Genomic DNA, 19,300 nt, shown 5'->3' with positions numbered 1-19,300 from the left:
ATCCCACATCCTAAGCATGAAACAAAAATGCATTGATTTAAGAGACTTGAGTTGAAACTCCTGCATATGAGTTTTTAATCCAATGAAGACAGAAGACAATCATGAAATGCAAGGAAATTTAGATGCTGAATGAGAGAGAGTCACACAACAGCACTGGAATTTAATTTAGAGACATGTCATGTTTGCTCTTAGGGCAAATTCAGTATTCACCTATCGTTTGTAGGAAGTAATACCAAAAGGTGCTGAGAGGAAAGGGAGTTATTGTGCACAGTTTGTGGCCAAATTACAAAAGAAATCATAGCAAAAACAGGACTGGATTAACACAATAAAATCATTCAGCACAAATCAAAAGGCACCATTCTGTTATTTTGCAAGTCACCTAAATACATCTGAAGTACTGTACCATTGTGATCCTCTTCATGGTGGATAATGTAACCTTTGAAAGATTCAGATGACAGCTACAGGTATGATTCCTATTTTAAAGATTACACGACTGTGAAGGTTGGCTGGAGATTTTACAGTGTTGTTGGAAGGATCACATCATTATATCCAGCCATTATGATGCGTGGGTCAAGTGTGATAGACCTGCTCGACTATTACTCTCTGTCGTTTTTGTATGTACTTTAAACTGGTCAGGCTAAAGTTACAGCAATTTGTTTGTTTACTTATCTTAAATATAAGATTAACACTTTATAAGATTGAAGACTAGATTTGTTGACACTGGACTTTGGACCTCTTAGTCAGTAGGAAAACATGTCAGCTAGACATTTATTCAGAATTTAACATACCTTTCATTGGTTTTGGTATAAGCTGTAATCAATAAAGCATCATTTGTTTGACACATCTTATACATTTCCAGCACTTTCTGCTTTTTGTCATATTTCTGATGCCTTTTTCTTTCTTTAATTAAATTTGTTTAGACACATCCTACCCTATAATGTTTAGCAAGGATATGAAATTCCCATTGTAGGAGTACTTTGCTGCCACCGTTTTTATAGAAAATTGGTACGGTCAAGTGACAGATATTAGGAATCGCTCTTCTTTTTCATTTTTATATGACAGAGTTTTCTGTTAAGTTTTAAAAGTGTTGTGATGCCAGAGCTGACCACCAAATTAATCTTATGTTCTGGATTTAGTTGGACAAATTATGAGCTCTCAGGTTCCAAGGTTTAAACAATGAAAAATAAACTCTACTCCACAAAGTTAGAAAGATATTACAATCAACAGTATATATAACTTCTATGCTGACAAGTTTATTTGACATTTATCCATTTAAATACGGCTTTTGATTTTAGCACTGACCCACCTTGACTCTGGGATTGGGCTCAGGCATGGGAGAGAAGGTAGTGGGCTATTAAGCTTACCTATTTTACATGGTCCCCATAAAAAAAAATAAATCCAGCCCTAGTTTCTGTCATGTGACCAGAGTAATTTTTGTATCCATTTTCCTCACCATTACATTTTGGTGGTCTGACTATTGTCATTGGGATTTGCGAGTATCGAAATTTTACAGCAGGTATTGAGATCTAAATATCATTTCCAGAGTCCACCCTTGACAGCAGCTGATTATTTTGACTCTTTTAACACAGGCACCTCCTGAACTGCGGCTGGCAGCTCTGAAGGTTTAACAATGCCACAGGAGAGGAGGTTCCTCTCCTTCCATGAAATCCTGGGTGCTGGATTTAGTGAGTAAAAAGATGCAGGATCCTGAGGGAAGGGAAAGTCTTTGGGCTTCACTACTATCAGACCAAATAGAGCTTCCTCACAAATGTTTTCTAAATTTGAACACCAATGTTGAAAAATCTGCAAATAGTAATGGCAAAATGATTTGTTTTAATTAGTTGCAGAAGGGCAGCTATTAACATTGCATTATGGCTTGTCAAGACATGAAGATTAATTCAAGTATTGTGTGTAATAGCAGGAAAGAAGTCACCTGACATCTCAATTCCATTTCTTGAAAAGTAGAGAACATTTTTAATCTTATACTTCATAAATCTACATTGTGTGAGCAAGACAGAATATTAAAGGCTAACTGACTTAAACAACTGATTGGTTCATTAAGCGATATTAGTGACATGAATGGAAAATAAAAATCACTGTGGGTGCCCATAAGAGACCATGACACATGGAGCAGGGAGACAGACAGGAAAGCTGGAGGTACGCAACTCTGTAATCACAGGGAGCCAAATCAGGTTGGGCTCTCAGTACAGTCCCATTGCTGGAGTGTTTTATCATTGCTCAGCCCCACAGATGCCAACTCAGTGTGGAGAAAGCAGCCTCCTTGGGCTGATATATCACTCCAAAGGCTTTCCCTACTCTCAGGCTCCTGTATCTCTTCACCTACTAAGCCCAGCACCCAGGGTTTCATGCATACATCATCAGTAACCCTCTCTCCTTCTGTTTTTGTTACAGCTTTGGAGCTTCCAGACTATATTCAGGAAGTGCCAGTGTAAAATGTGGCACCGGTCGTAAAGTGCTGACTCAGGACCTGACCTTGAGATCCCAGTAGCCACTGAAAAGGCCCTTTTCACAAACATAGAACAATATATTCTCTTAACTCCTGTCACAGTAGCTGAACTTGACCATCTGAATATAAAATTAAAATTGCTGCTCTCTATCAATATCAATCTTTAGAAAGAAACAGGAAGTGACATTTCTTGCTTTCTCCTATTGGTCACCAGTCATGGGTTTTGGCTATTCATTTTGAATTTCCATTCCCAGAGCAATTGGGGTTCTTCAAGATTTTGAATGCTGCCAATATAATGTGGTTTCATTCTCCATTTAAGTTCGGCACATAACTGTAGATTGAACAACTGGACTTTTGTCTGCTTGCATTGGTGAGGTTCGAACAGTGCAATTTGCTTAAAATTGGCCAAATTAGAGCAAAAGATTTATTTTTCACAACAGTGCAAACTGAGTTTCACATTAATGTAAAAAGACACTGACCTGGATATACTGGTAGCAATAACATAAAATGGTTAGCATTCACCATCATTACTCCTCTGCAACTTACAGCATTTTGTCCTCTAGGTGAGGGACTTGGATCACTGAGAGTGGCTCAGTATACCATTCCAGACTGAGCTAGTTGAGTCCTGAGGACATTGCTGCTAGATTAGGTCTGCGACAGATAGTGAGGGAGCCAACAAGAGTAAAAAGCATACTTGACCTCACTGTCACCAATCTGCTTGCCTCGATGCATCTGTCCATCATAGTGTCATAACATTGACTACCACACAATTCTTATGGAGACAAAGTCCTGTACTCACATTGACATTGCTGAAATGTAGTATTGTATGCCCAACCACAGTCAGCTGCTTTATCAATGACTTTCCCTCCATCATAAGTTCAGAAAGGGGGATGTTCACTGATGATTAAATTAGATTCAGCATCATTCTCAACCCTTCAGATACTGAAGCAGTCTGTGTCCAAGTGGAGCAATGTCTGGTTGGGCTGACAAGTGGCAAGCATCATTTCCACCACAAAAGTGCCAAGCTAATGACAATTTTCAACAAGAGAAAATCTTATTATTTCTCCTTGACATTCAATGGCTTTACCATCACGGAATCACTAGGGATAATGGCAGACATGGAGAGAGGGCCAGAGCCCAGTTCAGAATCCCAATTTACATTCACCAGCAAGGACAAAGCCTGACAGATGGTCAGTGACACAGAATGAAGAAATCTCGATTCTGGTTGTCAAACATTCAATTGTTCTGGAAAAGATTGGGGGGGTTCTGAAGTGTTCACCCTGGAGGTTACCATTGACATGAATGGCTATGGCCTAGTCATATAAATACAGTGGATACAAGAACAGATCAAAGGCTAGGAATCCGGTAGCAAATGATTCATCTATTGATTTCCCAAAACTGTTTACAAGGCAGAAGTCAGGAGTGTGTTGGAATACTCCCCACTAGCCTGGATTGGTACAGCTTCAACAACTACTCCAGAAGCTTGGCACCATTCAGGACAAAGCAGTCCACTTGATTGACACCATTTCCACCAATACATACTTGTGCTAACAATGGCATTCAGTAACAGCAATGTGCACCATCTGTAAGATGCATTGCAGAAATTCACCAAAGCTCCTAAACAGCACCTTCCAAATCTACTACCATCTAGAAGGACTCTGGCAGCACATTCATAGCACCGCAACCAGCAAGTTCCTCTTCAAGTCCACACCATTTTGATTTGGAAATATATCACTGTCCCTTCACTGTTGCTGGATCCAAATAGTGGAACACCCAGCTACTTAGGCCAACTAGATTGTAGCAATTCAAGAAGGCAGCTCACCATCACTTTCTGAAAGGCAGTCAGGGGCTGATAACAAATGGTGGCCCTGCCAGCAAAGCCCAAATCTCTTGAATAAAATTCAAACATCCTGTTTAGTTATCTTGAAAGGTTTTTTTCCAGTTAATTAAAATCAAAATACCGAGCTACGCTAAATAAAATGCTTATTTCTCCTGACAGATCCATTTTGACTTAACAATCCTGACTTACTTCTTTTAAGTGTATATACAGGAATTGTTTTCCATACAAAATATGCTTGAGTGGAATGTGAGCAAAAAAGAAATCTATTCTGAAAACCAGTGCCATTTTGAGCAGCTTATTACCCAGATTTCCGATTGTGTGGAAACTCTATCTCATTATGTTTATCAAGTTAATGAAAATGGGGAACGATTTCCTCTTTCAGAAAATGTAACAGCTTGCAAATTCATTTAAAAGGAACATGGTTACAATTATGTTGCATACGGATGTATAATATAAAATGGCATCTGGCAAAACTTCAGAAGTTGGATATGTGTTAAGGGACCTTCAATGGATGAAAGAGAGTGAAATGGGGCTCACTGTTTGCTGCCCTCAAATGCCTGACTTAAACAATGATTCATTGCACAGTGATCTATGCCAAAAATAATAATCTGTAAAATGTGCCCTATGACAGAGAAAAGGCATCTCCTTCTCATGTCACATTAGCTAGACCAATAGACATCAACTTCGTTTGTATTACAAATGAAAATTAAGCTGTACCTTTACCTGTCTTTAAACTATGACATTCAGCATTGAATTTAGTGACTGAAATTGAGATTTTTTTAAAATCACAGTTATTCTCAATTCAAGAGAAATTCAGAACTGTAAAAGCTGAGCAGATTTAGTTGGCCAAATTACAGGATGCGGGGTGTACACAGACACAATATCCTGAACTTGCAGCTAAACAACATGATTTTTGTGAGTACCGTTTGCTAAATAACATTGTTTCACAGTCTATTTTTGTAGCAATGAATGGAGCCCCCACACCAAAGTTTTACCAATGAGACATACACTATAAAAGGAAACAGTCTAAATCAAGTTAAAGAGATTCTGGCAGTGTAGGGAAGAGTGTTGAAGTATAAGGCAGGGATAACCAATATAGGTACTTCATTACAAATGGCCAAAATCTTCATAAACCACAGACCAAAGCCTAAATAATAGGTTAACCATAAATAGACCTAAATATTTCATGATATTCAAAGTCTTTTGAAAAGCAGTTATGTTTGCCCAGAAGACAATAATGTTCTCGGCTCTGATTTCATAAATCATTATAAACCAATGAGATCAACAATCATAAACACATATGTAGGATTACATAGGATTTACAACAGAAACATCAGCTAGAACAAAATTGAAATGTTAGGATCTCCGTACATGTGATGTATATGCATTAAGAATAAGCATAGAGACAAGGCAGCTTATGGCAACCAAGCACCAATGACAGCAGCAGCAGTGCTGCCATGGCAATTAGCTTTTCTCCATGGCAGCAGTTCAGCTGCAATGTTAACTTACACAGTCATACAACATGATTTGTTGTACGATGTGTAGTGGAGGAGGAAGAGAAGAAATTAAATACCTCCTTCTGGACTTTGCTTGATAAAACCGAGTACAGAAATAGATCTCTTTCAACAACAGTGCACAGCAAGGATTACACACCCAACACATTCAATCAGCTACAATTGTTTCCCACTCTTAGAAAATTATAACACAATAATAGAACAATGCAAATTACTTATGCTCTTGCTTACCTGAGGAACATAAAAATTGGAATCATTAGTATTTACAGAAGTGCAAGTTATACTTTTAAGTATAGAATTTGCAAAGACCTTGTTCGTATTAATCAAATATATATAGTACAATTACATGAATATGAACTAAAAATACAGAACTTTTTTGAAGTGGAGTCTCTAATGAGCTATAGTCTTAATTAGAACATGCTGAGACTGAACTAAATAAAACCTAGCTTTCACTGAACTATATGAACAAGAAAGACTGCACAAAGATATCTCCTGATGTTTCAAACTAATGAACACACAATGTAACCTCACAAAACATTTGGTAAAACTCTTGACCAAAATACCTAAATTTGTTGTAATGTCGCTTGTTCATGACATCACTGTGTGGCAATGGGTCAGAATTGCACAGGTTTTTCCTGTTTCCCTTCAAACAGAATAATTTTTCTTTCGGTTTTTAATAACAAGGGCACCTTTAAAATAAGAAGCACTCCTGAAGAGACTACTGCTGGAGAGAGAAGCCAGGTTAAATCCACAAAAAGCATTTTTCACTAATTTTGCTGACACAGTGTAAGCTGAAATAGCACAGGTAGTGTCACTGCCAGCCAGAGTACAAAGCAGCACCAAGCACGAGCTGTTTACTGTGCTACTCATTATGCACAGCACGAGGCACTTTAAATGCAAAAGTAGTTTCTTAAATATCATTGTAAAATATTAACAGACACATCTGTTCTTTTCTAAAACAACATTCTGTAATACAAGATGAATGAGAAGTACCTGTAAGGGATCCAGTCAGAGAGATGCTTAGAACTCATGTTATACATCAACTGTGTGATTTTCAGCACAAAGGCCTGTAGCATGAAAGAGTGATCCCGAGATCAGACTCCTGAAGGACATCTGCCACAATCCAAGCATTATCCAGCAGGACCCAAAATCTTCACGTTACTAGCTAACCCCAGGTACTGAGAGACAGGCAAAAAAAAAACGAGCAAGATTCATTAAACCACACCTTCGGCAGCGATTCCACACTCCTGTATAAGCAACCACTCTCTGTCCCTCTCGCTCTCTCCTCTCTATCCTCAGCAAACCATCAAGCGGCTGCTCGTCTATACAATGAGTGACAAACAGGTAACTACAGGCTCCTTTGTAATCAATTCAAACACAGCTAGCTTTGATGCATAAAATCTTTTCAGATAAATTCTGCTTTGTAAAGTGGAAAGAAGAAAGAAGAATAATCCTTTGTTATGTCAAATAATTAATTAATTTCAAACATGCTGTTCATTAGCATCGGTACTGGGAGAGTTACATATAGTATTAACAAATGTGCTTTGATCTCCAAGGATGGTTTATATTTTTGGGTAGGAATAATCTAGGGCAATCTTTGACTAGATATCATCTCAAATTATTTCTTGTTTATGACTACTATTTAATTTTCCACCATAAGACTCCTACATCAAAACACAGCAGCTTTTAAACCATCTGAAAGAAATTTAAGGAAAAATTCAGAAAGATTTTTTTTAGAAAATCATTTTTGTTCAACCGATTTAGTGTTGTGTGTATGTAAATCACATTGTAAGGAGGTTGTGCTCACTTCAAATATGAAAATAAAATGAAGCAAATGTCCCCTAAAGATCTTAAGATACTGTACAAATGCCAGCACTGTGTTTTAACAACTGATGCTAATGAAGTTATAGAATCATACAGCACAGAAACAAACCCTTCAGCCCAAGATGTCCATGCTGACTAGGTTTCCTAAACTGAACTAATCTCAAATGTCTGCATTTGGCCCATATCCCTCTAGACCTTTCCTATCCATGTACCTGTACAAATGTGTTGTAATTATACTCGCCTCTACCACTTCCTCTGGCAGCTCATTCCACATATGCATCATTCTCTGTGTGAAAAAAATGCCTTACAGGTCCTTTCTAAATCCTCCCCTGCTCACCTTAAACCTAAGCCCTCTAGTTTTGGATTCCCCTACCCTGCAGAAATGACTTTGGCTATTCACCTTATCTACGCCCCTTACGATTTTATCAACCCTTATAAGGTCACCTTTCAGCCTCCGAGGTTCCCAGAAAAAAAAGCCCCAGCCTTTTTCAGTTTCTCCCTATAACTCAAATCCTCCAGTCTCAGTAACATCCTGGTAAATCTTTTTTTCACCCTTTCTATAATAGGGTGACCAGAATTGTGTGCAGTACTCCAAATTTAGCCTTACCAATGTCTTGGTAACAGACAACAAAACTGCAGATGCTGGAATCCAAAGTAGACAAACAGGAGGCTAGAGGAACACATCAAGCCAGGCAGCATCAGGAGGTGGAGAAATCAATGTTTAGGATGTAACCCTTCTTCTACACCCTAACGTTGATTTCTCCACCTCCTAATGCTGCCTGGTTTGCTGTGTTCCTCCAGCCTCCTGCTTGTCTACCAATGTATTGTACAGCCATAACATAATGTCCCAACTCCCATGCTCAAAGGTTTGACCAATGTTGGCATGCATGCAAAATGTCTTCTTCATCACCCTGTCTATCTGAGACACCACTTCCAAGGAACCAAGTACCTGCATCCACTAGATCTCCATGTTTGACAACACTCCTCAAGGCCCTACCATTAACCGTATAAGTCCTGCCCTGGTTTATCTTACCAAAATGCAAATTGAGCATTTATATGAATTAAACTCCAACTGCCATTCTTCGGTACGTTGGCCCAGTTGACCAAGATCCAGTTGTGCACTTGGATAATTTTCTTCACTATCCATTGTACCACCAATTTTGGTGTCATCTGCAAACTTATTAACCATGCCTCCTACATCCTCATCCAAATTGTTTATATAAACAAATAGCAATAGTGAACCTAGCACTGATCCTTGCAGCACACTGCTGGTCACAGGCCTCCAGTCTGAACAACAACCCTTTACCACCATCCTCTGTCTCCTAGCATCAAGCTAATTTTGTATCCAATTGGCTAGCTCTCCCTGGATTCCATGTAATCTAACCTTATTAACCAGTCTAACACGTGGAACCTTGTTGAAGGTCTTGCTGAAGTCGATGTATCAACATCTACTACTCTGCCTTCATCTATCTTCTTGGTTGACAAATTATTGTAAAGCATTGGACTATTAATTAGATCCAGATTTACAAATATGAAGTCGCACATTTTAAAAAGAATGCAAGAAGATAGGAATTGCGTGGGTAGGAGAAAAAGAGACTGGGAAGGCCCAAAGGAAATATAGAAGTTTTGACCAATAATAGAAATGATAAAACTAATGACTTTTATATTAAAGCAATAACTGTAGCAAGGGTAAAATAGTCAGGACTTAAGAGGATAGTGGGTGCAGAGAACACTCTTCTAGTGAACAACAAAGGGATGACCAAGTTATTCAACAAATATTTATGTTCCTAAAGAATCTAGTGGCCTCCATCCATATTGTTAGCCTCTCGGATTCAAATGTAAGGATATGAAAAGACAATTTAAATCTATGATTTGTTTCTCTATTGACTATACTGTTGAAACACAAGCACTGGACTTCACAACTGTTACTAGCACTGACTAGTGGGGGAAACAGCAATAGTGAGGATTAGAGATGTGCTTTAAAGCTTTTTATTAATTTTTCAGATATAGTTTTTGGAGCTTTATGCCACTAGGAGAAATTTAGAACACATATTTGTTTTGCAGTGATTTGGTTAAAAAAAAAAGCAGGCTTCTACAGTCTCAAGAGAACAATTTAACCCTGTCACAAGTTTGGAAGCGATGTCTTATTAAGAATGTAAGAACAGGTATAGGCCAGTAAATTACAGCATAGCTCATTGATGCCTCAGCTAACATTAACCCAACTCTGTTCAATATCCCTTGAAAGCCTGACTTGAAACAAACTTATCTACCTCTTTACGAACATTTTCAATTGCTCAACATCCAGATTCTTTTGAGAGCATGAGTTCAGAATTCCACCACTCTTTGTGTGTGAAACAGTATTTTCTGACTTCACTTTAAATAGGTTACCTCCAAGTTTAAGACCAATGCCTTTTGTCTGGATTCTCCCACAAGTGGAAATGCATCACAATCAAATTCTTTCATCATTTTAAATATCTTGCTCAAAGTTGTGTTCATGAAGAATCAAAAATGTATTTAATGGAGTTGGCAGGAGTCTTGTTCGGCAGCTGGGGAACCAGAGACAGCTACCTTTCACCTCTGTCAGGGAAAGGCTGCCACATTAAATGCCACTCAGCCATTGAACTAGGCAGTGGTTGGCTAACCTTAGGATCAATGACCATATGGTCTTGCCTATCAAGAGCTGCTGCCAGTTTTACTGATCACCAGCACCACTAAAGAGGCAGTACCTGCTGACAATACAATAACCATACAGGACCAAGTGGATCCCAGCTGAGTGATGGCAGGAGAGGTTTTTGGGCTCGGATTGCAATGGCAGGGGATGGCTTTCAGCAGGCACTCCATTCCTAATGGTAGGGAAAGGCTATTGAGTATCATTAAAGAAGGGACCCATTCCACTGGGAGCCCACAAGCATCTACCAAGGGTTTACTCGTTATGCCGCTCAAAAGGCAACACACCTACCTACTTGGCTAATACCAGAGATGAGGCCCTTAACGGGACTGTAACTGGTCACTGTAGGACGACAATTGTTAGCAGAGGGAGAGTCTGTCTACGGGCCTTCTTGCCATGGACTTAATTGGGGTTGAAGTGGGAAAGTTACAGGATCCCCACTCACCTCCAGCTGCTCAAGTAATCCCACAACTAAACTCACCAAAGGTGATAGTATTAAAAATCACCCACTTTGAGGTTTGAGCCTTCCAATGTTCAATTAAAAAACAAAGTGGAACTCTCATTTCCAGTCATGAGACTTTGTGTAAGAGTCGTATATTCCGTGTACAGTATCAGAAAAATACACTTTTGCTGTTAATCTGAGGATTTGCTAAGAGGCTTGCAGCTGTTTACTATCTAATTCATGCGCATGTTTTCAATAGACATTAATGTCAGTCATAACAACAGATGTAATATCAAGAGCCACAGGTTGGGATTTTATACCAACCTTCCCCCTGATATAGAGTAGTCTGGCTTTTGGGAATGGGATGTAAAATCAGGTTGCATGAGGACTAATGGACTGTTGCCTAACTGCCTCCACTGATATTTTACCTCAGAGGAGCCAGGATTGGCTTCGAGGTGGCCCTCCCCTTCTGGCACCCCACACCCAACGTAGAACCAGCCCAGACACTGTTTGCTCTCCCTTCCCTGAACCTGACTTCTTGATCCCCTAACTGGGGCCTGTCTGACTGGTTTAGGTGAAGCTGTCCACTCATGTGCTTGTCCGGTCTTCATTGATGTTCCTTGATGGGGACTGTGTCCGGTGGAAGGTGGAACATCCTTTCATAAAGGGCAGATATAACAACCCCTATCAGTTAAACACTGGCAGACTGTGAAATACAGCAAGGTGTTGAACTTAGCTGTCTGTACTCACTATGTTCCACAAGTATTTACTTTGTTTTACAGCCAGATTATTTATAAAGAATGCAATAGATTAACTCCTCAATCTCATCAAATCTAAAATGGAAGGGGAGAGCAGTTTTGGGACAGGGAATTAGATCATTGACTGAGGAGTTATTATGGTTGTTTGATGCTTTTGAAAACCTTTCCCTCAATTTTTGAATATTTTCCACAACAGTTTTACATAATATCTTTAGATCACAATGTGGGAGCTTGTCAAAAGACATGCACTCATTGTGAAAGTCAGCCACACAGTCCTTCCTTTAATCAGAGAGGTTTTCAAAACAATCTGTCTTACAAGGAAGAGGGGAAACCGAGAGAGCAAAATATTATTTGTCTAAATCAGAGACTTCTCTTCCCCAAGGACTGAAGTGTAATATTGATAATAACTGTAGCATCTGTCATTTCTCTTGCTAAAATTGAGCAAATGTCAAGGTAGGAACCAAATGATTAAGAATTTTTTTTATGAGTGTGTGTTTGGTTCTCTGCAAGTATCAGAATTGGATCCCCAGAAATTTTAAAGATTTACATCGATAGCAAAACCATAATCACTGCCACTGCATCATTGTCCAGTATTAGTGGCAAACTTTATAAGAGTCCTTTTGCATAAACCTACCTAAATATTTATGTAATATCAATGCTCAGCATTTTTCTCCTAATTTTTGTAATTTGCATTTAATAAAAGTGATTATCCAGGTTGATTGATGAATATTACCATACCTTTAACTACTGACAAAGAAGAATGACTTTTAACATATTAAATGGTGACTAGTGTCTGTAGTTTTCAATGTTCCTGGACACAGAGAAATGTAAAAGGGGTGTATTGTGAATATTTTCTTCAAAGGAACACACCAAATAATTAAGTATTGTCACTTTCAGCCCAGAACTAGACTAGACTAATTTCAACAAAATGCTGTTGAATTTATTCGAGTTCACACGAACTTTCATCCATATAATTGGTCCTATATAAACTTCATCGGTGCAGTAATTTAGTAAAGTTTAGAAAAGTTAAAAAGTTAATGTACAACAGGTCTCCAAAGCTTAGAGTCTCCAATCAGGAGTTTCAATGATAAAAATAGCTCAAGTAATATCCCTGCCCTTCACATCAAATCTTTCTGTATGACAAACGCGAACATTATTCAAGCATTATCCTATGAATACACAGACTGCTGCCACAAAGGTTTTAGACTCCAAAGGCAAACCAGTTTCCTAGTGATGGCTTGAAAGAAAGGTGCAGGAGGATTGCATTGGTGCCATTCACAGTGATGTCTCACTCTGCAGGCAGGATGTTCCTGGGGAGTCAGGTTGAAATATGGGTCAGAAGCCTGTGCTGATTTTATGATTTTCCTCAGGAAAAACAGTAAATGGCCAGAGGGGGGTTTGCTGTTAAAACAGGAGGGTAAATTTGAGGTCTTCCAGTTTGACAGGAGCAGTAATTGCATAGAAGATCAGTTTTTCTTTATTCTTGAGGCCCACACTTGTTGTCCATCCCTAAATGACCTAGAACTGAATGGCTTGTATGGCTACTTCAGAGGACAGTTAAGAACCAACCAAATTGGAACCACATGTAAGTCAGACGCAATAAGAATGGTAGATTTTCTTCCTGAAAGAGAATTATAGAGCCAGGTGGGTTTTAACAACAATACAGTGATAGTTATTATGGTCACCATTACTGACCATTAGCTTTACATTCCAGATTGCATCAATTTCTGATCTGGATAAAGCATGATAGAATAGAGCAGCCCTTTCTTCAACTTTTAAAAATGTGAATGCAAAAATGATTTTTCTGGCCGAGCACCACTGGGTGGTGTGAGAGCATTGGTCGGTGGGTGCAAAGTCCCTCTGCAGGTCAACCTGTGATTTCTGCAACACCCACACAGCAGGCCAAGCTTCTGGGTCTTCTGGAGCAGTGGGCATCTGGTCCATCTCATGACCCGGTGATCAGGAAACAAAGACCACCTCAATTACAAGAAAGGCTTTTATGCAGTTTCAACAATCAATACCTCAAGTAGTCCAGTTACTCAGGTAGTACCTGACCTTTAATTGAACTCAAAGTACAGCTCAAGACAGGCTTTAATATCAGGATAGCGCATTTAGTAGGCAACAACTCCTTTTGTTTTACATTGGTATGTTAGTTTATATTATATACTCATCTGTAGAGTGGAGTTTGGAATTTGAACTACAATGTTCTGAATCAGACACGGAAGTGTAACCGATTGGGCAAGAGTGAAGCTAAGAGCTAATCCTTTACACGTTGTCACCGAGTGAGAAATCACTACACCCTTACAATGACATAGTTTGAGATTAAAGATCCGTAAAACTGTTCTGATCAACCTTGGTCAGCAGCAATCATCTATAAAATCTCATCACCCCGCCTTACTTAACACTTGTCATCATCGTCTAGATTTATCTGGCTGGCCAAGATATCAGGCTGGCTGAGACAGGGGATTCATTCATGTCTTTCCAGAGGGGAATACAGTAAAGAAAAACTTGAAGATATACTGTTCTCTATCTCGAAGAAAACAAGATAAATTGGGCTGGTCTGTCGCATTTACAAGGTTTGCTGTTGTTTCCGTCTGCCTTATGACATAATTAGATCTTATTCACATTTGAACCTGCTATACTTAATGAAACCTGATTAACAGAGTTCAGTACAGGATTCACCCTGATTGATAATGTAATCACACTTGGAGAATCACTAAAGACCAAGAAAAGACAAAGGACAACACTCTGTGGGAGGTATTTTACTGGCCCTGGCTGCTGGGCTGAGAATGGGACGGGGTTGTGTTGTTAAATGCTGGCTAATCACCGTTGGAAAGTTACCCAATGCGATTCTACTGCCTGGCCCATTTTACCATTGGTGGGAATGGCAACAGCAACAGAGCAGCCACTGATACCACGAGAGGCATGTCATCAGCAGCAACTTCCCAAAAATGGGAGGGCCATCACACCCAGAGACCTCATGGCCTAGAGACAGAGCCCATGGCAACAATGGCAGTCCCTGCCACCTGAATACTACCCCTGGAAGGTTTACCCTTCACCAGGGCCTGGCTGCCTATTGCGCTGTAACAGTGAAACCTCTTCCTCAATGAGAAGACCACACAATGTAGGTGCCCCGCCAATCATTCTCCTCACAGCCTCAGCAGCAGCCATCTCTCCTGGTGGCCTGTGGTCTTCTGAGGCTGCAGCATGGAAAACAAGCTAGTCAGCTGTCATCAAAGAGGCCGCCACTAGGAAGATTGCCACTGTGGTCACATAGTCTGTTCAGACAGGCTCAAGTCCAGCATTTGATCCCGTAGGCAGTGGTGATGTCCGGAGCAAGGACTCCTGGTGGCAGTAGGCCTGATGCCTGGATTCTTGGCAGTGATAGTGCCCAGAGCAGAGACTCCTGGTGACAGCAGGCTCAAAGTCTGGACACTTGGCAATGGTGGTGCCTGGAGCAGGGACTCTTGGCAGCAGTAGGCCCAGAGCTTGGATTCTTGGTGGTATTAGCAAGGCATCGACAGCAGCAGAGCTGGAGTCATTTGGGTCATCGGTTGCATCAATGCTATTCCTGTAGCAGGGACTCCTTCAGATCCAGAACACCTTGCAGAGACCTTACAGAAACCCTGAAGCCATACTTTAGACATCAATTTGAAGAGAAGATGAACTCTTATTTAAATATCTCTTTTTATCCTTATTGTAACTCAAAATTGCATCAGACTGTGGCAACAAAACACTTTTCACATATCGTCAAGATATTTGTGACAATAAATTATTCATTCATTCAATATCAGGACATAGCCCTCATCTGGTAAAATTCCAGTAAGTGTTTCATTGCTTGGTTCAAAAAGATAGAAATATGCACATTGATAAAGAAGAATGGGAAACATCAAAAACAAATATAAATTTAACCACCAGATACTGGGAGAGGTTATATTGTAAGATGGTAGGCTGGAAAAAACCGATATGTCATTCACAATACAATAGAAGATCTTCCATGCAATCAACCTAGCAAGCATTTCTTATAGGTCACCACAGAGAGAAATTTAACCTTTTAACTTGAGACATTCAAAAAAGCTGCAGGGAAAGCTTAGATCCTTTGTGGAGTGGCACAATGGGTTCTGGTGAAAATCTCTTTAAATTGTTCAAAAGCAGTCTTGAGCTAGACAGGGGATTAAAGAAAACTGCATCCCACAGAAATACAAAGAATTGCTTGCTGTCAATTTACTCTATTCTTGGTTAAGTTTGGTGCGGCAGGTCATGCATCAGAGCGGGGTTTTATTTTGATGGAATGATTCGGGGGGTGGGTGGGTTGTAAGGGGGTGGGGGAATAACTGTGGAGTCAGGCCTATCACGTGACACAGGTGCTGTTGTGTGCATAGCTAGACTGCATGAAGTCCTGGTGTTGGTACTCTGGCATTTCTCCCCAGCTTTGTGTCCACTGGTCTTCATTACTTCAACCATCCATATTCTACATTCATGGCCAAACCATACCACCTCATTCCCCCAACTAGGCTCAATGGCTGCTCATACCCTCCATGCAAATCCTTGTCCCTCTACCCACCATCTTGGACTTTTATAGCCCCTATGTCAACATGGGTCCTATTTATAAAACCAGCCTGGCAGACCTCAGGTCTCATGCTAGTATAAAATGTAAGCAAATTCTTTTGTCTAGCTGATGGATTCACTGCATGAAGAAAGAACTCCAATTCAGAAAAAAATCACTTTCATTACATCTAACTTTCTCCAACTGTTTAGTCCTTAACAATGTATTGAATAACACTTCCATTCAATTTATCCACTTTTTAATGCACATTCCGGTCTACTTTAACCAATACCAAAGGGTACTTGGCCTCTCTTTAAAGGCAATGGATTTCTGCAAAGGTGTGAGGTCCAAGGGTGCACTCTCCCTCTAAAAGAGTACCCTAACTCTCTAAGACAAAACTCCTGCAGTTTTAGATCTTTTCTTGGATGGTAGAGTCAGGGGGTGACCTTCAGAGGCAATGTGCCTTTCCTCCATCCTTGTTTGCGATTAGTTCCAGATTGAAGTAAATGGAGGCATCTGCGAACTGGGAAACAGCTTTAACCAGTGACCTAGTCAGGAAATCAAGAATTTTTCTCACCTGCTAACAAGGCAGATAATTGGGGAGGGGGTGGGGGGAGGGTACATTGAGGTCCTTAAGTAATGAACATTTGACCACATTAGGGTCTCAATTGCTGGTGCATGGAGGAAGTCCCAAATGGATCTTCTTGTCTGACGCTTAATTGTTGAGATGGAGATCAGTGGATAAAGGCATAAGGAGATGAAAGTCTCTCCGGGGCCAACTTGTCCAATTATATCCCCTTCTTACCACTTCCAGTGAGGGTAAAGCTGTGTCCTCAGAACCTCTGCCAATATTATCTCAGGGTAGAGCCTGGGGTCTTCCCACGGTGGACCTAGGTGAATTGGCATAAAGATTCTAACTGTAATGATGAGTGGATTGAGGGTATGTGTTGGCATGGGTTAGTTCTAAGTTTGCAGATGAGCTATGAGGGAGCATTAAAGTGAATGAAGGGACAAAGTTTAGCATGGTTGGTATAAGGGCACATAAGGGGGAGTTGAGGTGGCAGGGATTGGAAAGGGAAGTCTGTAGGGAGGGAATGAAGGGATATGAGGGGCATGAGCTGGAGGGCACCTTTCTCTTGTTTCTTTTTGAAAAGCTGCATCAAAGACCCATAGAATCGAGCCGAGTCTCTAAAGCAGCCGACCTCCACATACGACTGGCCTTTGACTGTCTGTGAGCACTTACTCAGGGGCCAGCAAGGGACCCAACACCAGTTATCACTGACCCCACACCCTGGCGGAACAAGAATATGACTGCCCAGGTCATTTTCTCCAGAGTCTGCACTCCCAACTTGGGAGCAAACTTAAGCCTGGATGTCAATAGGTAAGAAACAGACAAATGTAATGCTGCACTCTTTAAATAGTCTAGCTATCAAGAAAAGGATTCACATCTAGTTTCATACTACATCATCAGCTTGGGATCCAATTAACATCAGCTGATGCTCACTCCAGTGCTGAGCAAGTGTTGCATTATTGAAGTTGCTGTTTCTTGATTGAGATGTAGAACCGAGGTTATCACTTTTTTTTCAAAGTTAAAGATTCCATGTAACCATTCCAAGAAGTAGAATTATTTCACAGAATCACAGAATTGCTATATGGAGAAAAAGATCATTCAGCCTATTGAGTCTGCACTAGAAATCTGAGCATTTTGACGTAGTGCCAAATTCCTTATTTATCCTCATAATCCTCTGTGATTTTCACTTAAATATCATCTAATGCCCTCTTGGATGCTTCACTTGAACCTTCTTCCACCACACTTCCAGGCAGTGCGTTTCAAATCAAGATGATTTGCTGTGTGAAGAAATATCTCTCACCTCATATTTTCCTCCTTTGCAAAACACTCTACATTTGGACCCTATGGTTTTTGATTCTTTTACAAGCAGAAAGTTTTTCTCCCTATCTGCTCTATCTGGAGCCCTCATGATTTTGAAAGCCTCCATCAAACCTCCCCTCAGCCTTCCTCTGTTCCAAGTAAGACAGTTTCAAATTCTCAAATCCATCCTCTTAATTGAAGTTACTCATCCCTGCAATCATTCTTGTACACCTCTTCTGCACTGTCTTAATGTGTTCACATCTTTCCTATAGCATGGAGCACAGAATTGTACATAATACCCCAGCTGAGGTCTAACCAGTATCCTAAATAATATCAGCATAACCCCCTGCTCTTGTATTCTATATTCCTATTAAAGCTGCCTGAATAGCTATGTTTTTTTTGTAAAATAACTCTCTACCTGTCCTGCTACCTGTCTTGACACCTCGTTTTGTGTCTTCTCCTGTTCCTTGGATGCTGCCTGACCTGCTGTGCTTTACCAGCAACACATTTTCAGCTCTGAGATTCCTGATGAAGGGCTTATGCCCGAAACGTCGATTCTCCTGTTCCTTGGATACTGCCTGACCTGCTTTACCAGCAACACATTTTCAGCTCTGCTACCTTTAATGCTTATGTATGTGTACACGCAAATCTCTCTACTCCACCTTAAGAATCGTACCCTCTATTTTATAGTCTTTCCATGTTCTTTGTACCAGAGTGCATGACTTCACAGTTCTCAACATTAAGCGTCATCTGCCACCTATCCACCCTCTCCACCAATTTGAAAATGGCTTTTGAAGCTTGATACTGTAATCCTCATAGTAAAGAATTCTTCCTCGTTTTGTGTCTTCACCATACTTTGAAATTGGTTCTTGCATACCAAGATAATATAATCATATGGAAAAATGAGGGTTCCATTATAACCTCTGTGGAACTCCACTGAAATTTGCAATTCCCCCGACCTGAGAAATAGCAATACCTTCTGCTCCTTATGGAGAAAGTGAGGACTGCAGATGCTGGAGATCAGAGCTGAAAATGTGTTGCTGGAAAAGCGCAGCAGGTCACGCAGCATCCAGGAAACAGGAGAATCGACGTTTCGGGCATAAGCCCTTCTTCAGGAATGAGGAAAGTTTGTCCAGCAGGCTAAGATAAAAGGTAGGGAGGAGGGACTTGGGGGAGGGGCGTCAGAAATGCGATAGGTGGAAAGAGGTCAAGGTGAGGGTGATAGGTCAGACTGGGGTGGGGGCGGAGAGGTCAGGAAGAAGATTGCAGGTTAGGAAGGCGGTGTTGAGTTCGATGGATTTGACTGAGACAAGGTGGGGGGAGGGGAAATGAGGAAACCGGTGAAATCTGAGTTCATCCCTTGTGGTTGGA

At 40.4% G+C, this 19,300-nt stretch overlaps 1 protein-coding gene across 6 annotated transcripts in view; it reads right to left on the bottom strand.

Annotated features, from left to right (window-relative positions):
• Positions 1-19,300, bottom strand: part of tub (TUB bipartite transcription factor) — a 467,593-nt gene that overhangs the window by 112,178 nt on the left and 336,115 nt on the right. For 3 of the 6 annotated variants that reach the window (XM_043705824.2, XM_043705825.2, XM_043705829.2), the window contains exon 1: positions 6,815-7,050. The exons of the other annotated variants lie outside the window; for them this stretch is intronic. In XM_043705824.2, the coding sequence (XP_043561759.2) occupies positions 6,815-6,897 (83 nt within the window). In that variant the 5' untranslated portion in view covers positions 6,898-7,050. Of the gene's footprint in view, positions 1-6,814; positions 7,051-19,300 lie in introns of those variants that run through there. 6 annotated transcript variants of the gene reach the window in all.

Source organism: Chiloscyllium plagiosum, unplaced genomic scaffold (genome assembly GCF_037043375.1).
Source record: "Chiloscyllium plagiosum isolate Xiang-an unplaced genomic scaffold, Cpla_swu_hap1 HiC_scaffold_18, whole genome shotgun sequence".
Taxonomy (NCBI): domain Eukaryota; kingdom Metazoa; phylum Chordata; class Chondrichthyes; order Orectolobiformes; family Hemiscylliidae; genus Chiloscyllium; species Chiloscyllium plagiosum.
Note: the sequence above shows the minus strand (reverse complement) of the source record. Positions and strands in the feature narration are given on the sequence as shown.